The 23080-nt window shown below is 47.1% G+C and overlaps 1 protein-coding gene across 2 annotated transcripts in view; it reads left to right on the forward strand.

Moving 5' to 3' along the window:
• RAPGEF1 (Rap guanine nucleotide exchange factor 1) overlaps positions 1-23080 on the forward strand; it is a 324367-nt gene that overhangs the window by 118860 nt on the left and 182427 nt on the right. For both annotated transcript variants that reach the window (XM_030207790.1, XM_030207791.1), the window contains exon 4: positions 20692-20848. In XM_030207790.1, the coding sequence (XP_030063650.1) occupies positions 20692-20848 (157 nt within the window). The remainder of the gene's footprint in view (positions 1-20691; positions 20849-23080) is intronic.

Consider the following 23080-nt stretch of genomic DNA (forward strand, 5'->3'; position numbering starts at 1 on the left):
TCTATCAGCATTCCCTTCCCAGTGGTTACTGTGGATAAGCCGAGGGCGGAGATGCTCGAAGTCCTCGACTATCCATCACCACCTAGAGAGTCTTCCACGGTACCGCTGCACAATGTCCTGAAGGAGACGCTGCTTCGGAACTGGTTGAAGCCACTATCTAATCCCACCATCCCCAAGAAAGCGGAGTCCCAATACAGAATCCACTCAGACCCAGAGTTGATGCGGCCTCAATTGCCTCAGACTCGGCGGTCGTGGACTCTGCTCTCAAGAGAGCACGGAGTTCGAGGGATACCGCCTTGGCGCCCCCTGGGCGGGAGTCTCGCACTCTGGACTCGTTTGGGAGGAAGGCCTACCAATCTTCCATGCTCGTGACCCGCATCCAATCATATCAGCTCTACACGAGCATCCACATGCGGAACAATGTGCGGCAACTGGCGGACCTGGTCGACAAGCTCCCTCCAGAGCAGTCCAGGCCTTTTCAGGAGGTGGTCAGGTAGCTGAAGGCGTGCAGAAAGTTCCTGCCCAGGGTTATCTATGACACCTGTGATGTGGCATCTCGAGCTGCGGCCCAAAGTATAGTGATGTGCAGACTCTCCTGGCTGCGTGCCTCTGACCTGGACAACCGTACCCAGCAGCGGCTGGCGGATGTCCCTTGCCGGGGAGATAACATTTTCGGCGAGAAGTTCGAGCAGTTGGTGGACCAACTACACCAGCGGGAAACCGCTCTCGACAAGCTCTCCCACCGGGCACCTTCAGCATCCACCTCTGCAGGTGGACGTTTTTCCCGGGCCCGGCAGGCTGCACCCTACGCCTACAGCAAGCGTAGGTACACCCAGCCGGCCCGAAGGCCTCCTCAGGCACAGGGACAGTCCCAGCGCGCTCGTTCCCGTCAACAGCGTGCGCCTAAGCAGCCCCCTGCGCCTCCACAGCAAAAGCAGGGGACGAGCTTTTGATTGGATCCATGGGAACATAGCCGCCATCAAAGTAGCCATGCCGGATGGCCTGCCGGTCGGGGGAAGGTTGAAAGTTTTTCACCAAAGGTGGCCTCTTATATCCTCCGACCAGTGGGTTCTCCAAATAGTGCGGTGCGGATACACCCTGAATTTGGTCTCCACTCCACCGAATTGTCCACCAGGAGCCCAATCCTTCAGCTCCCATCACAAGCAGGTACTTGCAGAGGAACTCTCCGCCCTTCTCAGCGCCAATGCGGTTGAGCCCGTGCCACCCGGGCATGAAGGGCAGGGATTCTATTCCAGGTACTTCCTTGTGGAAAAGAAAACAGGAGGGATGCGCCCCATCCTAGACCTGAGAGGCCTGAACAAGTATCTGGTGCGAGAAAAGTTCAGGATGCTTTCCTTGGGCACCCTTCTCCCCATGATTCAGAAAGACGATTGGCTTTGTTCCCTGGATTTAAAGGATGCTTATACTCACACCCTAATACTGGCGGCCCATAGACAGTATCTCCGATTCCGTCTGGGACACGTCACTTTCAGTATTGTGTGCTACCCTTTGGGCTTGCCTCTGCACCACGGGTGTTCACGAAGTGTCTCATGGTGGTTGCGGCGTATCTCCGCAAGCTGGGGGTGCACGTGTTCCCGTATCTCGACGATTGGCTGGTGAAGAGCACCTCAGAGGCAGGAGCTCTTCGGTCCATGCAGTGCACTATTCACCTTCTGGCTGCTGGGGTTTGTGATAAATTACCCGAAGTCCCATCTCCAGCCAGTCCAATCTCTGGAATTCATAGGATCTCTGCTGAATTCACAGACGGCTCAGGCCTATCTTCCCGAGGCGAGAGCTCAGAATCTCCTGCCCTCGCTTCCCAGACCAGAGCGTCTCAGCAGATCACAGCTCGGCAGATGTTGAGACTCCTGGGCCATATGGCCTCTACGGTCCATGTGACTCTCATGGCTCGTCTTCACATGAGATCTGCTCAATGGACCCTAGCTTCCCAGTGGTGCCAAGCCACCAGGAATCTAGAAAATGTCATCCGCCTGTCCATCAGTTGCCGCAATTCACTGCGCTGGTGGACAAATCGGACCAATTTGACCCTGGGGCGTCCATTCCAAATTCTGCATCCCACGAAGGTGCTGACGACGGATGCATCTTGCCTGGGGTGGGGAGCTCATGTCGATGGGCTCCATACTCAGGGGGTGTGGTCCCCCAGGAACAAGATCTTCAGATCAACCTCCTGGAGCTCCGAGCGGTCTGGAACGCACTGAAGGCCTTCTGGGATCGGCTGTCCTACCAAATTATCCAAATTCGGACAGGCAATCAGGTTGCAATGTATTACATCAACAAGCAGGGGGCACCGGATCTCGCCCTCTGTGTCAGGAAGCCGTCAGGATGTGGCGTTGGGCACGTCAGTATGGCATGCTTCTCCAAGCCACATACCTGGCAGGCGTAAACAACAGTCTGGCCGACGGGCTGAGCAGAGTCATGCAACCGCACGAGTGGTCCCTCCATTCCAGAGTGGTACGCAAGATCTTCTGAGAGTGGGGCACCCCCTCGGTGGACCTTTTCGCCTCTCAGACCAACCACAAGCTGCCTCTGTTCTGTTCCAGACTACAGGCACACGGCAGACTGGCTTCGGATGCCTTTCTCCTCCATTGGGGGAATGGCCTCCTGTATGCATATCCTCCCATACCTTTGGTGGGGAAGACCTTACTGAAGCTCAAGCAAGACCACGGCACCATGATTCTGATAGCGCCTTTTTAGCCCCGTCAGATCTGGTTCCCTCTTCTGGAGTTGTCCTCCAAAGAACCGTGGAGATTGGAGTGTTTTCCGACTCTCATTTCGCAGAACGACGGAGCGTTTCTGCACCCCAACCTTCAGTCTCTGGCTCTCACGGCCTGGATGTTGAGGGCGTAGATTTTGCTTCATTGGGTCTGTCTGAGGGAGTCTCCCGTGTCTTTTTATTTATTTATTTATGAAAATTTATACATTTATAATCAAGCAAATGCTTGTTTGAAAAAGCAATACATTTCAATCAGTTCAAAGAAAATACATAACAGAAAAGTAATTGTTTGAAATTTCTTGCTCAAGTCCACATATTGGGACAAGATTTTAAGAAATGGAATTATTTATAAACATAAGTTTCAAAGATAGAGCACTAGATGATAGCAGCCATCATTCCACAGTGTTAATTACATATTAGAGGGATAAGATGTTTTAAGTACCCCTATTTTGCCTTGAGGTAAGGAATGCTGTCAACTGAGCTGGATCAAAAAATACATACTTATTTGCCTGGTACCTCACCACACACTTACAAGGGTATCGCAAGTAAAATGTTGCACCCAGCTGAGTTACAGCTGGTTTCATTAAAAGAAAAGACTTCCTACGTTTTTGCGTGTCTCTGGAGATGTCGGGAAACATTTGTATTTTCTGACCAAGGAATGTTTTATCTTTATTCTTAAAGTACATGGACATTAACCACTGTTTATCAGGTGCCAATGCCACTGTAACTATTAATGTCGATGGAATTACATTTTCATTATCTGTTAGTTCAAATAAATCAGTGACATTCAATGGTTGTTCTTGGCTTGCTATTTTTTGGTCACTCCTCTCTTTAACTGGAAGATAGTACACTTGGGTGAAAGGAGAACCTGCTTGAATACCTTCTGCACTTATCAGAGTCTGGTCTCAAGACCAACTCAATAAGGAATCACCTTAGTGCAATTAGTGCTTACCATTATCATGTAGAGGGTAAAGCCATCTCTGGAGAGCCTTTAGTCGTTCAATTCATGAGAAGCTTGCTTTTGTCAAAGCCCCCTGTCAAGCCTCCTGCAGTGTCATGGGATCTCAACATCGTCCTCACCCAGCTGATGAAACCTCCTTTTGAGCCACTGAATTCATGCCATGTGAAGTACTTGACCTGGAAGGTCATTTTCTTGGTGGCAGTTACTTCAGCTCGTAGAGTCAGTGAGCTTCAAGCCCTGGTAGCCCATGCTCCGTATACTAAATTTCATCATAACAGAGTAGTCCTCCGCACTCACCCTAAGTTCCTGCCAAAGGTGGTGTCGGAGTTCCATCTTAACCAGTCAATCGTCTTGCCAACATTCTTTCCCAGACCGCATACCCGCCCTGCTGAACGTCAGTTGCACACATTGGACTGCAAGCGAGCGTTGGCCTTCTATCTGGAGCGGACACAGCTCCACAGACAGTCCGCCCAATTGTTTATTTCTTTCGACCCCAATAGGAAGGGGGTCGCTGTCGGGAAACGCACCATCTCCAATTGGCTAGCAGATTGCATTTCCTTCACTTACGCCCAGGCTGGGCTGGCTCTTGAGGGCCATGTCACGGCTCATAATGTTAGAGCCATGGCAGCGTCAGTGGCCCACTTGAAGTCAGCCACTATTGAAGAGATTTGCAAGGCTGCGACGTGGTCATTGGTCCACACATTCACATCACTGCCTCCAGCAGGATACCCGACGTGACAGTCAGTTCGGGCAGTCGGTGCTACAGAATCTGTTTGGGGTTTGAATCCAACTCCACCCTCCAGGACCCGATTTTATTCTGTTCAGGCTGCACTCTCAGTTAGTTGTTCTTCGTAGGTCAATTTCTGTTATGCCCTCGCCATTGAGAGGTTCAATTGACTGGGGTTCTTGTTTTGAGTGAGCCTGAGAGCTAGGGATACCCCAGTCGTGAGAACAAGCAGCCTGCTTGTCCTTGGAGAAAGCGAATGATACATACCTGTAGCAGGTGTTCTCCGAGGACAGCAGCCTGATTGTTCTCACCTACCCTCCCTCCTCCCCTTTGGAGTTGCGCTTTTCCTCATTCCTTTGCTTGTCATTCAACTGAGCGGGAACGGTCGCGCACGGGTGGGAAGACGGCCGCGCATGCGCGGTGGGCGTGCCCTGCGTGCGGGACCTCCCGCGAATTTTTTTTCCAGTCGGAGGGGGCTGCCGTGGACGTCAACCCAGTCGTGAGAACAATCAGCCTGCTGTCCTCGGAGAACACCTGCTACAAGTATGTATCATTCGCTGTACATCCCATCAGTTAATGGATTCATCTGCTGCTGATGACAATGAAGGGAAAATTAGGTTCTTACCTTGGTAATTTTCTTTCCTTTAGTCACAGCAGATGAATCCATGATCCCTCTCTGTCTAACTTGTTTTTGTTCAGATCTTTCAGGCAGATACAGATCTCCTTGGGAGAAGTTGGATACCAGTTCTCAAAATTTCTACGTGATGTTCTACTACAGGAGGTTGAGTTCATCCCTCTTTTGTATGGTTATTACTCCTGTTATGGGGCGTTTGTTCGCTGTGAGGAAAGTTTTATGTTATTATACCTTTATGGTTCAGTCTGCTTTGGAAATCTCAAATACTGAAGGCAGTTGTGGCTAGCCGTCCTAGAGGCACTATGGTTTTCAGTGTTCTCTATCTCCACCTGCTGGTAGGCGGATACAACCCATCAGTTAATGGATTCATCTGCTGTGACTAAAGGAAAGAAAATTACCAAGGTAAGAACCTAATTTTCCCTTCTTCTCCCTGACCACTTCATTGCACAAGAAATCTCAACCTCCACTTTCACTTATTTACTTTACTTTATTTCTTATCATCATTGCGACTTACATGCAGAAGAAATGGGAGGAACGTATTAGAGAGGTTATAAGTTAAGGTTTACATTAAAGGGAGGGAGGGTTCAGATACAGCTAATGAACTACGTCTATTTAGTTGGTGGTTAATTAAGCATTTTGTACGACATGTTTTTCAAATAGATAAGCTTTCAGCATTTTGCAGAATGTCTTAAGGTGCGATATGGACCTTATCTGAGTTGGTAAGTTGCTCCAGTATTTTGCAGAGTCAGTAAGTTGCTCCAGTAGGGCAGAGTCAGTATGTGTATTGATTTGAATTTGACACCTTTAGCAGAGGGGAATAGCAGCTCTAGTAGGTTGCCAGCAAGTCTCCTTTTCCTGGGTTTGGGTAATAGTATGCATTGGTTTGAATATTCAGGCAAGATACCGCGCATAGTAAAGTATGTCATTACACAGAGTTTGAATATCCCTCTTGCTTCCACCGGGAGCCAATGGAGCTCAGTGAGTAGAGGGAAGTACTTGCTTATGTGTATTCTGTCCCCACTCTTGTTTCACATTCTGCTTGTTTACTGCCCCCTTTTGGCGGATACCTCAATCTGGGATTCTCTCTATCAAACCCTTAGTGATGCTTCATTACAAGTTTCCAACCTTCTTATTCTGGATGACTTTAATATCCATATTGATATTCCCTCTCACCGTAAAATTATTCATTTTCTATCATCTACCGCAAACATCGGCATATCTCCCCACCCATGAAGCTGGTCACACTCCAGACTTCATTTTTTCAGGACCCACAACCATTTTTTCCTTGGAGTCTATCACAAGTAATTTACTTTTCTCCGAGGACAAGTAGGCCATAATTCTTACAATTGGGTAATGTGGTCCTGCATTGCCTGGTCCGGAGCTTTTAACAAGCTTGAAAAGAGCTTCGTGGAGCATGTGCCATGCTCCACTGCGCATGCGTGAGAGCCTTCCTGACCTCCGTGAGAGTGCGGTTTTCACAGTTGGTTTTCTACCACTGTGAAAGGTGGTCACTTCTTTGTGATCCTCCTCACAACTCAGTACAAAGAGCTTCTGAGTACCTTTTGGTGGTCTTTTTTATGGTTTGGTGTGGACCCTTCTATTATTCCTCAATATATCAAAGTTTCTAATGATCTGTCAATTTGAGTAGAATGGGAATCTAGGGTATTAGGTGTTATACTTGACTGTCCACTATCTATGGAATCTCAGGTAAAGAATACTGTACGCAAAGCTTATTATAAGGTTAAACAACTTTGTTCAATACATTCTTATTTCTCATGTGAACACTTTCAAATTTTAGTGCAATTGTCGATTTTTCCCATATTGGATTATGGCAATTCTTTGTATGTAGTACATACGGTTAAACAAATACATAAGTTACAGATGATACAAAATTCAGTGGCTAGGTTGATATTCAGATGTTCAAAATGTGACAAAGTTTCTCCATTGTTGGGCTAGGTTATACTGGCTCCCAGTTATCAAAAGAGTTAAATTCAAGGTGTTATGTCTTGTATTTAAATGTCTTCATGGTTTTTGTTCGGCTGACCTTGTGATCAGCTTTAAGCTACTAAAAAGCATAATATCATCAAGATCATGCAATTGGTTAATATTGGCTTTTCCATCTGTTAAAGGAATTTGTTTTAAGGCCCTATTGTCCAGATCTTTTATTGTTTTCTGCTGTTTGTCTGTGGAATGATTTACCTTCTGATTTTCATTCTATACCAAATTTGTTTGCGTTTAGAAAGGTTTTAAAAACACACTAGTTTTCTAATTAATTAGTTTTGCATCTGTATTAATTTTATTTTTTTTAATTTGATGTTATATCCTGATGAAATGCATCAGTATTTTTAATGTCATCCCACCTTGAATTCTGTATTTCAATATTTGGCAGGTTGTAAATCCCGCTATATAACATAACATAACAACATAACATATTTTTATGCAGTCCGTTTTTCGGATTGCCTCGTGTTTACCCTTATTTTCTTAGTTCTGTTTTTTCCCATTTTATAAGTTCTCTTTGTTTTCCATGTCATTAGGCTGAATGTTGTTGGCCTTGACTCCAGACGCATTCTCCTTTTTTGTGGCAGCATCAAGTCATTTGATTTGGCTGCAGAGGTTTTCCCTTCCATGTCCACGAAAGTTCCTAGTGGCTTCAAGCGCTGTACCCAGTACAATCGGACCAGCTCTGGTAAGGACACCCATCCAGACCAAAGCCCTGCTAACTGTGTCCTCCATCTTCGTATGAAGAAATGGACCCAGTTAGCCAGAGAGGATTTTTGGAGCCAGGTCCAATTCCTTGACATCAGCATTGAAGTCAGGTACTGCACCGGCATCAGGAGCATCGATACGTATGGCTGCTAGACACTGGGAGCAGTGGTGCATCGAGTAGGTCTTTACCTGCTTCAATGCTGACTGCTGTACAGGACCCCTGGGGCCGGCCAGTGTCAGACCCAACCCGAAGGTGACGTGAGGATTTGACGTCATCCTCGTCAGCACTGAGTACCCTTGATGATCAACTTCAGGCGAACTTCAAGAAGCATCGGCATCAATCGCCCGTGTCACACGGTGCCAGAAGTTCTGGGATGTTGAGGGATTCGGCACCTGAGAAGCGTCGTTGCCAGGAGAACCGCTCTCCCCCCCCCCCCCCCCCCCCCCCCCCCCATTCAGGAGGTGCCAATGCGTCAGTCTCCCAGCAGCTAAAACCAAGCTCCCGTCTCGATCCCAGCAGTTCTGCAGCCTGTCTGATCCGGCACCCCAGCCTTACCTGATGTTGGCCCTCGACGAGTGCATCCGGGTCTTGCTCCCGAGCAGCCGGATAGCTTCTTGAAACGGTGTGCATCGACATTGGGAGTGCTTTTGTGTACCCTGGCTACCGTTGCAGCCCTACCTGGCCTTCTGTCTATGGTGCGGCCTCTGACTACCTTGCTTCAGGCTTGTAAATGCTCTCCATCCATGACATATGCAGGAGTGTGGAGGATGTTCAAGAGCTGGTGTCGTGAGCACAGATTTTCTCCTTCTTTGCTCAGATCACACACACCTTAGTGTTCTCCAGGCAGGCCTTCAGAAAGGATTGACATTGGGTTCTCTAAAAGTTCAGGTTGCAGCTTTGACCTGTTTCAGGGGCCAACTACAGAAGATGTCTCTTGCAGCTCACCTGGATGTCATTTGATTCTTGTGGGGAGCGGGCCGCTTGCAGACTTTGTTTTGTACGCTGTGTCCAGAGTGAAACCTTAATTTAGTCCTTCAGGCTCTTCAGAAGCCTCCTTTTGAGCCACTCTGCAAGGCCTCTTTGAAAGAGCTTATGCTAAATGCAGCGTTCTTGGTGGCTGTTGTGTTGGCACATAGGGTTTCAGAGCTTCAGGCTCTTTCTTGTCGGGAACCTTTTCTTCACTTTTTGGAGGCAAGGGGTCTCCCTGTGCACAGCTCCTTTCTGCTCAAGGTGGTATCAACATTTTATCTCAAAAAATCTGTGGAGCATCCATCCTTTTGCTAGATGGGAAGGAGACTATCACATCAGCTTATTTGCTTGCAGGGAAACAGGCTCCTCAGACCTTGTGGGCTCATTCTACAAGACATAGAGTCACATCCTGGGTGGAGACTACCTTATTGTCTCCGGCGGATATTTGCAAGGCGGTGACTTAGTTGACGATGCATACCTTTGCCGAGCACTACAGGGTGGACATTACTGCGCACTTGGAAGCCAGTTTTGGGGCTTCGGTCTTCAGGGGCATTGCGCCAGGATCCCACCCACTCTAGGAATTGCTTTTGAACATCCCACAGGTTCTTTAATAGTGAGAAGCTACATAATGGAAGGAGAAATTAGGTCTTACCTGATAATTTTCTTTCCATTAGTCTTTCCCACTATTCTAGAGGCCGTCTGAGGTTTCTGAGATGTTTAGTTGGTACAAAGTAAAGGGGCAAATAACGATTGTCACCTTGCATGGTGCTTCCTGGATATCTCTTGTTCTCTTCAAATTGTCTAGAAATGAGAGAGGTCCACACGTTTGCTTATCTGGGTAGTGTTAAATTAGCAAATTGTTTATTATTATTATTATTTGTTACATTTGTATCCCACATTTTCCCACCTATTTGCAGGCTCAATGTGGCTTACATCTTACCGTGAGGCGATCACCTAGACCGATATGGAAACAGATACAATTTGATGTTAGGTTGGATTAAGTTAGTATAATCAGGTTCCTAGGAATAGAAGATAGGAAGTAATATATAATGTCAAGGTTTAAGGTTGTTGTGCGTATTCTGAGTTTCTCCTTACTGCTTGTCTACGTAAGTCCTGTGGAGCTAGACAGAATGCCAAGAGAGAGATGTCTGAGCACAGTTTTCAATTCTTCTATCTCCACCTTCTTGTTGATGGACACAACTATCCCATAGGTTCTGGAATACTGGGAAGGATTAATGGAAAGAAAATTACCAGCTAAGACCTAATTTCTCCTCTCACATCCTATCACTTGTGGTATTTCCCAAGGTTCTAGTCTTCTCCAGTCCTCTTTAACATTTGTTAGTCCCCTGGTAACTCTCATTCAGTCCTTCAACATTAGAATGTTTGTCTATGCAGACAATATCATTTTGGTTTTCCAGTGCTCTCCACTTTGCATAAACCTTACCTGTCTTCAGAACTGTCTAGAGTCTCTGACCTTTTGGTTGAAAGATCACTAACTTGTACTCAGTCCTGACAAAACTGTTTCTTTTTTTTTTTTTTTTTTTTTTTTTTAATTTTTAGAAGTCTTTATTGAATATTGTTATTCCAACAAACACATTACACATCGCAGCATAATACAAGTAGGTTACCGAACAGAAACTGTGTACCAAACAATTCAACCAACCACATAACAATAGCTTATCTAGAGCTTAATGTACTTCACACATTTTTGGTTTTACATAATAACTTTCCCTGTCTATTATTCTTAAACCCCCCCCCCCAACCCAATCATTCCCCTCCCACCCCCCCTCCATTATGTCCTCCCGGTCTGCAGTCCTATACAATCGTTGTCTCATTATTCCAAACACCTATTCAAAAAGGGGTCCCAAATTCTCTGCCATCTAGGCAACATTTTTCTCTTCAGAGCTGTAAGTCTTTCCATTTCACAAATGTATCTGATCTTAGTTATCCATCTCGCCAGTGGAGGGACCAGCGAGGATTTCCAACTTTGCGCTAAGTTCACCCGGGCAGCATTCAGAGAGGCGCGCACAAGAAGCCACTGGTCTGACGTAAGGCCCTCTGGTCGTCCCCCCAAGAGGAAGATCGAGGGATGCCACTGCACAGCTCTGCCAGTCCATTTCTGAAGACGTGCTCACACCCCCCTCCAGTAGGCTTGCGCTTTTGGGCAAGTCCACCAAATATGCCCCGCTGTTCCCACCTCCCCACAATTACGCCAGCAGTTTTGGGATATCTGGGCGCTCATATGATGTAGCCTAGCCGGAGTCAAGTACCATCTATAGAACACCTTAACGGCGCTTTCTTGCAAAGCCACCGCCGTTGAAGATTTCCAGATCTGTTTCTCAAGTGCCCGCCAGCTAGCCTCTGGCAAGGTAAGTTTTAGCTCTTGTTCCCACCTCTGTCTGTGTAATATAGATGTTTTTGCACCTCTCATTTGATAATCATAAAGAAAAGATATCAATCCCCGTGTACGCCTAGTATCTACACATATCTCCTCCATCGGGTGAGTATCGCGTCTTAAACACCCCCCATATACAGGCCCCTTGAGAAAATGGTGGAGCTGCGAGTAAGCATATCTGTCAGCAAGACTGAGTCCGTAATCCTCCACCAATCTCCCAAAGGGCAAAACAGTCTCTCCCACGTGCAGCTGCCCCAACAGATCCAAACCCGAGGCTGCCCATCTACAAAAGACACTATTCCCTATACCTGGCTCAAATAAGTGGTTGTCCACAATCGGGGCGAGGCCAGATATAACCGGCTGTCTCTCCGGGAACATACAGTCCCAGTAGTAGAAAGTAGTCTGGACTGTCGGCGGAAATCTTTCCACCCTTCCTCTACATCTACCAGGTAACCACATGAGTTGCCCAAGTGCCCGCGATCCAACCAGGGCTTGCTCAATATCTACCCATCTTTTATGCTCTTCCTTCCGAAACCAGTCGATTGCTGCTCTGGCTTGTGCTGCCCAGTAGTACCAGGTGAGATTGGGGACACCCAGACCTCCCTCTCTTCTACTCTTATATAACACTGCTCGGGGCAAACGTGGTCTCTTGTGACACCATATGAACCTGATCAAAGAATCCTGAATCCCGGACAGGAAGGACCTGGACAGCTTCAGAGGCAGTACCTGGAATAGATACAGCAATCGTGGCAAAATATTCATTTTAATCGTGGCAATGCGCCCAAACCAGGATAATCCCATAGATGCCCATCTATCCAGGTCCCTCTGTATTTCCCTTCTAAGGGCTAGGTAGTTATCGTCAAACAAAGCATCTAAGTTGCGCGAAATCTTGACCCCCAAATAACCCAAGGCTCTTTCTTCCCATTTGAAGGAAAAGGATGCCTTCAATGATTCCATTATATTTGAGGGTACTCCCAGCGCCATGCCTATAGATTTGCCCGCATTAAGTTTATACCCGGAGATAGCAGCATATTCCCCTATCACCTTCATTAGATTTGGCAATGAAATTAAGGGGTTGGTCAGGGACAACAGGACGTCATCCGCAAATAAAGCTACTTTATATTCATGTCCACCCACCTTTACCCCTGTTATGTCTGGGTGCTCCCTAATCGCCTCTGCCAAGGGTTCCATTGCCAGCGCAAAAAGTAAGGGAGACAGCGGGCACCCTTGTCGCGTACCTCGTCCCAGCATAAACGTCTCCGAGTGCCCACCATTTATCCTCACACACGCACGCGGTGCCGAATACAAAGACCCAATCCAGGCTCTGTACTGAGATCCTATCCCCACCCTGGCCAGGACTTTATCAAGGAACCCCCAGTGGACCCTATCAAAAGCCTTTTCGGCATCCAGCCCCAACAACACCACCTGACTGGCCCTTGTCTGGGCGGCATACAAAAGGTCCACCGTTCTCCGGATGTTATCCATAGCTTGCCTATTGGCTATGAACCCTACCTGGTCAGGGTGGATCAGGCTAGGCAACAACCTCGCCAACCTGTTGGCCAGAACCTTGGCCAAAATTTTTACATCGGCATTAAGTATTGATATTGGCCGATATGAAGCACACTCCGTTCTATCCTTACCAGGCTTGGGAATTACTGCCACCCAGGCCTCCATCATCGTCGCTGGAAGAGAGGCCCCTTCTCTCACAGAGTTGGCTATCAAAGTTAAGTAAGGTGCCAGGAGTGGTCCAAAGATCTTATAAAATTCGTTTGTAAAACCATCCAGACCCGGCACCTTCCCTGCTGGAAGTGCTTTAATAACCTGCACAACCTCATCTACTCTCACCGGCTCATCCAATGCCTCCCTCTGCGATTCAGACAGGACCCTCAAACCCCTTTCAGCCAAGTATTCGTCTATTTTTGCCGTCTGTACAGTGGCATCCTCCCGATACAGGTTCTTATAGTATTGTGCGAAACAGTCCCTTATCCCCGCAGCCTTGCGCTGAACCTCTCCTCCTGCTCCCTTTATTTTTAATATGTGCCGATCAGATGCTATTTTCCTTAATTTAGCTGCCAATAGTCTACCTGGTTTATTTGTACATTCGTAGTATACCTGCTTGGTCCTTGCATGTGCAAACTTCAAACTATCTTCATGGAGAGAGGCTATTTCCAGTCTCTTTGCTTGCAACGTCCGGTAGTCTGACCCCAACCCGGACAGCCTATATTTACTCTCCAAGTCTCCCAATGCACCCATGCATTGGGCCAAACGTTCTCTTTGGGCTCTAGACTTCTGAGCAGCTTGTTTAATAAAATACCCTCTCGCTACTGCCTTGAAAGCATCCCATACTGTTCCCAGTGGAGGTCCAGAATCTATATTGAGATCGAAATACTCTTTCAAGATTGGGCGAAACCTCGTCACCAGCTCTGGATCTTGTAGCAGGGAATTGTTAAGCGCCCATCTCTTATCCCGCTGCTCAGCTTGTAAGGCTGAAATTTTGGCCCAGACTGGGGCATGATCCGAGATGGTAATATGACCTATAGTGGCCCCCCCCACCCCATCAGACAGTGTCTTATCCATGAAAATATAGTCAATTCTGGAGTAGGAGAGGTGCACCGTTGAATAAAAGGTATACTCCCTCCCCCTAGAATTAGCCAGTCTCCATACGTCATATAAACCCAGCTCATCAACCAAACATTTCAATGCACGGGACAGTCTGCAATCAGTCGGAGCAGGAGGAGCTGATCTGTCCAGACCTGGCTGCATAGTGGCATTAAAGTCGCCAGCGACTATTAGTTTACCCCTAGCAAAATTCTGCAGTTCCCTCCTCAGGCGCAGGAAAAAAGTATCCTGCCTTTCATTTGGGGCGTATACACTGGCCAGTGTACATTCCTCCTGCTCCAATAACACATGTAAAAATAGGAATCTACCCTCCCTGTCCTTTCTGGAGTGCAATATCTGTACCTGGATATCTTTGTGAAACATTATAGCCACCCCACGTTTCTTTGTACCCGTGACATCTGAGGCACAATAGATCTGCTTGTATTGTCTAGATAGCAGAAGACCCTCATGCTTTTGCAGTAAATGGGTTTCCTGTAAAAAGACTATCCGTGGCTGCATCAGGTGCAGCTCACGTAGCAGTGCATGCCGCTTATATGGCGAATTCAAACCCTTTATATTATATGTGCAGATCTTAATGTCTACCATTGAAACTTATCAAGAAAGGATGAGATATAACATGTTGACCAGTGAAGACTGAAATCTAGTACTAACCTCCCCCCTCCCAAACTAACCCCGTCCCCCCTTACTCTGATTCCCCCCAACCCTACCCCCCTGATCCCCTCTCTACTCCTTAAATCCTCTCTACTACCCCCTAATTTAAATCCCCCAGCCAGCGCCACTCGGCACTACCTGGGACTTGAAGGAAGAAACCCCCTTGACCGAGTCACAGAGTGTCTTAACCAATTTAACAAACAAATTGAAATACATCCCCCCAATCCCCTTCCCCCCCAGTCCCCCCTCCCGCTCCTTCCAATCACAGTGTCGCATTGTCATCCACTACCATTTAGTACATTATCTTTTAAATAACTCTCACAAGAACATGTTCTCAACTTTACCCCCGTCTGGGATAGAAAACTGCACAGCTGAATTCAGGCCAAGTCTTTCAGCTTCTACGGTTCAGGTCTGGTGTCTTGAGCTCTTCGCCCCTTTCTCAACTCTCTTCCATCTCTGCAACCGTGCTTTTGTTGTGGGGGCCAATCCCGTAGGCATATTTTCCGTGGGGGTTAAGCCCGCTTCATGCAAGCTTTTCCACGCCTCTCCCACAGACCGGCATCGGAGCCTCTCTCCCTTAAGTTCAAAGCAAATGGCAAATGGAAATGCCCATCTATATATAATCTTCTCCTTGGTTAAGATCTCTATTACCGGCTTCATGGCCCTCCGTAGGCTCAGCGTGAACAAGGAGAGGTCTTGGTAAACTGCAACTCGAGCTCCATTAAATTCCAGGCTAGAGGACTGGCGAGCCTTTTGCCATATTTGTTCTTTACAGGCGTAGGTGGAAAACTTCACCACTATGTCCCTTGGCCTGTTGTCTCTCGCAGGGCCCAGTGCCCTATGCGCTCTGTCCATCACAATCTGGCTAACATCAAACTCTGGGCCCAATAGCTGCGCACATATAGCACGCACTACCGTCGGGACGTCCTCGTTCTCAGCGTTTTCCTGGACCCCCCGAAACCGGAGGTTTTGGCGTCTCCCCCGGTTTTCCAGGTCATCCATTTTAAACTGCAGATCTTCTGTCTTCTCTAAGAGCCTCTGCATGCGCCTTTCTGTTTCGTCGTGCCTCTCCCCCGTCTCGTCTGCACGCTCCTCCAGCACTTCTACCCTTCCCCCAAGCTCTCTCAGGTCGACGCTCAGGGCGTCCACGTGCTCCAATATTACTTCTTTGGACGCTACAATTTCAGCCCTAAGCGCCTCCAAGCTTTTGGTCAATTCTTGCGCGAATTCCTGATTAGGGGCGGGTTCGTGGTGTTCTTCGCGGGCCATGTTTTGGCCCGATTCTGCGTACCTTGGGGGAGGCGGGCCTAGCTAGGCCTCGGTCTGTTTGTCTCGCCGACAACCTCTCGCTCTCCCTATGCAGCGCGCCGCTTTTTTTACTCATCTTCTTTATTAGCTTGAGAGAGTCGGCGACAGTTTGCAGATCTTGTAGCTGCTGTGAGAGGATTCTTTGTGGTAAGTGGAGCTTTAAAGCAGGAGGGAAGAACGGAGCTCCGGGTTTAGGCGGCCATTCAGTCCCGTGACGTCACTTCCTCTCCCGACAAAACTGTTTCTTGATGCTTCACTGGTCTGCTGTCCCAGTCTTCCCATACTCCAGTTTTTTTCGTATTCCTATTCCAGCAGTTACAATTTTCCGTTACCTCAGAGTTATTCTTGATTGTAAATTATTTTTTCATCAACATATCTCATATATTCTCCAGATTTACTCAGACTTCACTATTGGCCTCCTTTGTAGGTTTTGATTCATTTCACACACTCATTCATGCCCTTGTGAGTTCCAGAATCAATTACTGCAATGTGATGTTTGCAAGCATCTCATCTCAACAACTTAGACAACACCAGACCCTCCAAAACATTGCTATCCATCTTCTCTGTCATGCACGTCACTTTGATCACCTCACCCCTACTCTTTACTCGTCTCCATTGGTTACCCATCTGTTTCTGCATCCCATTTAAAATTTTATGTATCCCTCATAAAACATACCACTTGGGACAGCCTCCCTATTTAGCCTCTTTTCTATCATTCCATATATACATTCTCGTGCCCTCAGGTCCTTACATTTACATACATTAGTTCATCCAAATCCAGTGCAGGCCCAATATGAACCTACTCGTTCCTCTACCTTTTATTTTCTGGCCCCAAAACTATAGAACGATCTCCCACCCAATATCTGTTCTGAACAGTCTTTTCCTAAATTTAAGGCCCTAGAGGCACATTTCTTAGATTGACTTTTGGCAATGTGGACCTGCAACTGAGTATGAGCCCTCAGGTCTCTTGTGGACACACAAATGTTGAAATGTTGATCTCCTGTCTTGGATGAATGAGATCTATTACTAACTATTTTATTGACATTCTTGTTCGTTACTGTTTTTATGTTACACTAGTAAAAAAGGCCCGTTTCTGTTTTAAAGGAAACGGGCGCTAGCAAGGTTTTCCTCGGAGTGTGTATGTTTGAGAGAGTGTGTGTGAGAGTGACTGTGTGAGAGGGAGTGAATGTGCGAGTGTGTGTGTGACAGAGAGAGAGTGAGACTGGGTGCAGTGCTGTAGCGAGGGCGGCTGACACCCGGAGCAGGTCGCCGCTGCGCACCCTCTCCCCCCCCCCCCCCCCCCGGAGCGCATTGTTACTTTAGAAGCGAGGGGCGGGCGGGAGGGCCGATCCGCCCCCGAGTCCACATCGCTGGGAGCTGCGTCGGCTCCATTGGTTCCTTGCTCTTTCTGCCCCGGAACAGGAAGTAACCTGTTCCGGGGCAGAGGGAGCAAGGAACCAATGGAGACGACACCCCCCCCCAGCGGCGTGCACCCGGGGCGGACCGCCCCACCGCCCCCCCTTCCTACGCCACTGACTGGGTGCGAGTGTGTGTGTGAGAATGAGAGTATGTGCCAGGGTCCCCCCTCCCTGTATCCACCCAGCGATGCTCTTCTCTCCCCTGCCCCCCCTCCCGCCACCCAGTGAGTCTCCTCTGTCCCCTGCTCCCCCTCAAGCCACCCAGCGACTCCCCTCTCTCTACGGCCCCCCCTTTTTTGGTACTGTCTATCTAGTTAAAAGAGCTTTTGCAGCAGCTCCTAGGTTTGCTTGCTTTGTTTTGAGTGTATGGCAATGATGGCTGCGTGGGGGAGTGGAAACAGAGATTAACCAACGTGCTTCCTTGCTTACAGTAGACTTGATTGGTTCACTTCCACTCCTGTCTATTAAACGTCTGCTTGCAAGGCTGGGGGCGGCGACCTGGGGGGCGTGGCATTGCGGCGAGGGCTCCTCCACCTTTTAAGGCACTATGCGGCTGTCAGCTGATGATCCCCCTTCTATCAGTGATATGATTGTGAAACTGGCGCTAGCAGTACGGAGGGAGGGCGGTCGGTCTCCGCCAGTCCACTTAAGCCTTTTGTTTGTACCTCAGCGGGGAAGGTGTTCGAAAATGAACACTTTCCACGCTGAGGTAAAAAAAAAAGAAAGGCTTAAGTGGACTGGCGGAGACCGGCCGACCGACTGCTCTCCCTCCCTACTGCTAGCGCCGGTTTCACGATCCCATGAGGAGAGGGGGGGTTGAGGGCGGTTAGTGTGCGCGGGTGGTTCAGGAGGTTGGCAGCCAGTCTGGAGCGATTCCTAGGCAGGGGGAGGAGTAGGGAAACACGCTCCGTGTGTTTCCCTACTCCTCCCCCTGCCTAGGTCGCTGTTTGTTGCTGTGCATCGGGCTGGTGACTTCAAGCTGGGTGTTGAAGGTGTGCGGGGGACGGGTTCAGACTGTAGGCAGCGGCGACTGTGTTCGGGGTGGTGTGTGTTGTCCGTTTCGCCAGTCGAGTGTCAGTGGTCCGCCCTCGACGTCATTACGTTGTGACGCGAGAGCGGGGCACACACTCATGGGGAAAAATTCCGATCTAGACCACCTCGGAAGTTGCAGCATCATTAGAACGTTGGGGTTGTGAATTATGTGCGGAAGGGGCGTGGTTGAGGGCGGGTCTATGAGTGACAGTGAGTGGTGCATGAATGACAGTGAGTGGTGCTGACAGCCTAGCCTACCAATAGTGCAGGGCTTCAGTGTTTCCTTGCCACAGACTGAACTTCAGAATGTTGGAGGTGAGAATTATTTATAGAGATGTTTGTATTGTAAACCTTGCTGATCCACATGTTGGAAAATGCGGTATATCAAACTTTTAGTAAACATTAAATTGTATTTAAATGTGGTCAAACTGATGTTAATAAAGTTATTTGCTGTGCCCTCCCAGTGGTAATGGTAAATTGATTTTCTATCCCACTATTACCTCACAGTTCTAAGCAGGTTACAACTTTTTAAGAAGCCAGTTTCATTTAACTGGGAAGAAGGGGCATAATAATAAATTTAGTAATTAAGAAAAACTAGTAAATCAGTAGTTAGCGTGGGATACATATTTCTGAAACAAAAGGGTTTTCAAATTTTTGCTAAAAAAATGTAGGACTGAGAAGAATGAAATATAAGTGAAATCTTGCTGCTTGAAGTGCCAACCCTAATTCAAAGAAATGTAATCTCTTTTTACCTTTTGATGATGCTCAGAGAACAGCGCACAAATAAACCCTGCTGTTACTCCTGAAAATATACCACTAGCTTGGAGCTAGCATTGGGGTGTTAGAGGATTTCTTCTGATTTTCATTTTAAAATCTGCTGGATTTGATTTCTTTTGGAAGCGGAAGAAAAGCCCGTGCAAGCCTGTAAGCACTGGCACAGAGAGAAAGAAATGTGTGCGAGTCTGAGCTAATCTGAAAGTGAAAGTACACATCGGCACTTAAATATGTCTTCAAGTAAGAAAAAAATTTGAAAAGTTTATATTTAAAAGGTGCAGAAGAGCAGCGCTAATACGTGTTTCACTTTTGGTTTTGCTTGGCACATACGCACAAGAGCTGCTGTTACTGTAAAACTATTCTTTGCATGCGCCAAGCACGTTCCCCCACTTACTTTAGCTTTTACAGCACGTATATAAATTGAATACCGTTTCCTTTGAGCATTGGCGACCTAGTTTTCTATGCTGTTCTGGCAGCATGGGGTATGCACTATTGGCTTTAGCAGGAGTTCTGAGCATGGACCCTTCAGCAGGAGTGCTGCAAGGAAGTTCTTTTGAGAGCGTTTAACCCTTTGTGGTGTGTGATGCCGGGCATGTTTTCAGCTTTGTGAACTGAGGCAGTGTAACACTGCTTTTTATATGGTTTAAGCATGGCTGCTGTAACCTGCTTTCATATGAAGCACATCAGCGTCTGTGATAATCTGCAGTTATTCCACTCAGTCTCTTTTGTGCCAAGAACCTGACACCAGATTGATGTCAGGGGAGTCTTTCTCCTGACCGTGTATCAGCTGCTGGTGTTGTAGTTCTGACTGGCAGTGGTTTAGGTAGTTCGAGGGTCATAGAGAGCTCCTCTTGAGCTTTCTAGAGTGTAGTAACATTGGTCATAGACTTTGCCATTTTTGCATCTCCTTGCTTCACTACTGCCTCAGTGCACGCATGCTTTGTTGAGACGGGTTTATTCATAGCAGGTATGCCCTGTGACAGCAGGCACTTAGTGTGCTCCTGTCCAGAGTGTAAGGAATGTAGTTACCTGTCTGGGCAGGAAAAATTGAGCCCCAGGTGGGTGTATACAGTTCACCTTCCAAACAGAAGAGGGTTGTCATATTGTACTGAGTCTGCCAGACTTAAGTCTGAACAAGAAGCAAAAGGGAAAATGCTTCTCAAGCCTCCTGGAAAAGGGGTAATGAGTTCAGGGAGGGTGAAAAGTGATTGGTGCATTCCTGCATCTGAGAGAAAAGTTGCTATAATGGTGACCTCATTTACGTGCGCATACTGGGATAGAAGAGACTTTGTCAGAATAGCCAGAAATTTCAGTAAAACTGAGACTGAAGGAGACGTGGATTAAGCAGATACCTCTAATCTTAACACAACCATCTTTCTTGTGTAAGATGTCCCCAGTGTGTAAATACAGAACTTGCTTGCTTTGTGATAATGAGCAGATTATTTCCCTCTACTCTTCCTGAAAACTAAGTTTACAGAGATAGGGATGTTGTGATCATGTAATAGTGCAAGATATTCTGTTTCTCTCCTATTTTTTCTTTCTGTTTATCACCACCTCACTAGAAAGAAATTGAGGAAGTGAGGCAGAGGCATGAGCATGCTGGGTCAGATAATAACAGTTGGAAAAAAAACCATATTGACTTTTGAAAGCTTCATTTTTTCCATATGATAGAAAATGTGAGACCTAGGAAACCTTTACTGAGGTAATCCAAAGGTTTCTCTTTTTGCAGTCTTATTTAATCTTGACTACTTTTTCCCTACAGCTCTGCCATTTCCTCCTGCTATAGTCGTGTCTACCAGAGTCTGGCCAATCTCATTCGTTGGTCGGATCAGGTGATGCTGGAGGGTGTGAACTCTGAGGATAAAGAAGTGGTCACCTCAGTGAAGACAGTGATAAAGGGGGTTCTTGATGGAGTTAAGGTACGGTCCTGATGCATTTCTTTTGCTTCACACTTTAAAGTGTTTTTGCTGGCTCTGTGCATGAGTGCTGCATTTGGTTTCCTGAGGGCCCAAAGAATTTCAGGGGTCAGCTCATTGCCCAGTATCTGGAAGTGAAAGACATGACACTTCCCTCTGCATATGAGTAAACACACCTACCCCTTTGGTACTTCCCTGTCAAGAACACAGACCTCCTTTGTACAAAATAATGTGAAAAAGAGAAGCTACTCTCTTAAATAGTTTTTCTCTTCTTAGTACTACAGAGAGACCCTTTTATAATTGTAGCTTAAAATAATTCTTATATCATTTTTGAAAATTACTGTGTTTAAAGTGCCTGAGTTGTCCCTAAGGCAACCCCTTCCTCTTCCTCTGGAAGCGACAGCCCTTGCTATGTAATGGCAAGGTAGTAATCATTCTCAGAGAAAATCTCTTCATTCTAGGTTCTCCATTCATAGTGCTACAGCTGCACTATTTGCATAAGAACTGGAAACATTGTAACCATGGTGTTTAAAACTTTTGACTCTGAGGGGCATGTTCCTTGTCATCAGCTCTGGGGGCCTGCAAGAAAAGGAACTTCTTTATGACTCCTGATTCCAAGGTCCTTGTATGGTATAATGCTATCCCAGCATTCTTGTATGGTAAACTGCTACGGGTTCTATCCCAAGATCATTATACAATAAAATGCTGTGTCCTACCCCAGGATCCTCATAGGACCAGATGCTACAGGTTCATGTCAGGATCTTCCTAAGGTAAAATGTCATGGGTCCTGACCCAGTCTAAGAGAAGAGGAGTCACTGTTACTTTGCATATTTCCAAAATAAAATTCTTCCTTATCATACTTCCAGAAAAGTCCAGATAAGTGGGTATATGCATTCTTGCCAGCAGGTGGAGACTGAGAACTACTCAGTAGAGAGTTGCATAGGAACAGAAATTTCACCTGTCCCCACTGGAATCTATCCCATCCCTACCCATACCTGCTAACATCCATTCCATCCCCACCTGAACCTGCAGGTGATTCCAGTACTAATAATGCAAAGGAAAAAAAAAGAGAGAGGGAATTTATGTTTAGAGCAGATTAATATTCTTAAAGGCTCAAACCATTTCAGATTATTCTTTTGGTACAGACATTTTTGACAAGATAGCTTAGAGCAAATGTGTATATTATCCTTACAGAGCAGCAAAGCCTTGATTTCTAAGCAGTGGTGGAGCCAGTACTCCAGTAGCCTTTCTCAATGTATTCCAAGCCTCATTCTAGAGCTCCAGTACTTTCAGTGTATTCCAAGCCTCACTTGGATGCTTTAATTGCTTCTCTGTATGCTCCAAACCTCATTCAGGTGCTCCAGTGGCTTCTTTCAGTGCATTCAAAGCCTTGTTTTGGTGTCACCAGAGATTTGGAGTACCCTCCTGCAGGAACGCTATGATGACTTCTGCCATCCCCGTGGGATTCCCTTGGACCTGGAAATCATACCAGCAGGTATCCCACAGGTTCTGCGGGATTTCTGCAGTTTCCATTCCCATGCAGTGCTCTACTACTCAGCTGTGACATCTTCCCATAAGGATCCTGTGCAGTACTCTGGCAGCAAGTATTTCTCAGTCTCTAACAGCTGGTAGGACATGGTATCCTGTGCAGCCTAAACCAAACCCACAAAAGAGGTGTTCTAGATATATACCTCTAAGACAAGAAGCAGGCTGAGACCTCTTCAGTTCCTAGAGCAGTGGCATGTCAAATCCCTCTGACAAAAGCCAAAAAGGTAAAAAATAAGAGAAATAGCTCTATTTCTGTTCAGGAGCACCAGCTGCCAACCTATTCTGTCTGATGCTTGCACTGTTGGGCAGCCAGGTAGGTCCCAAAGGAGAGTGAGAGGTAATGTGAGACAGGAGCACTCAAGGTCTCTATAGGTTTGATTCCTGTTTAAGGATGCTGTAAGCAAGCTGTGGGGCCACAAAAAGTGAATGCAGCACAAATGGAGAAAACCTGATGCTGTGTGAGAGCCACAGGATCATTGGCGCCGCTATGGGCCAATGTCACATATGTAAAAAAGAGCACTCTAGAACCAGTTTGGTAGGGATTCAAGCTGGTAGTAACTTGGCTGGGGTGACAGTCGAGCCCTGATGCAGGAGAGAGACAACAGGCTGGAATGGTGGCATACACAAAATTGGCAGGAACAACTGCCTTCATGTCTTAGGCAATTCCAGGAGCTCTGTACAGTCCCC

Source organism: Microcaecilia unicolor, chromosome 6 (assembly GCF_901765095.1).
Source record: "Microcaecilia unicolor chromosome 6, aMicUni1.1, whole genome shotgun sequence".
NCBI lineage: Eukaryota > Metazoa > Chordata > Amphibia > Gymnophiona > Siphonopidae > Microcaecilia > Microcaecilia unicolor.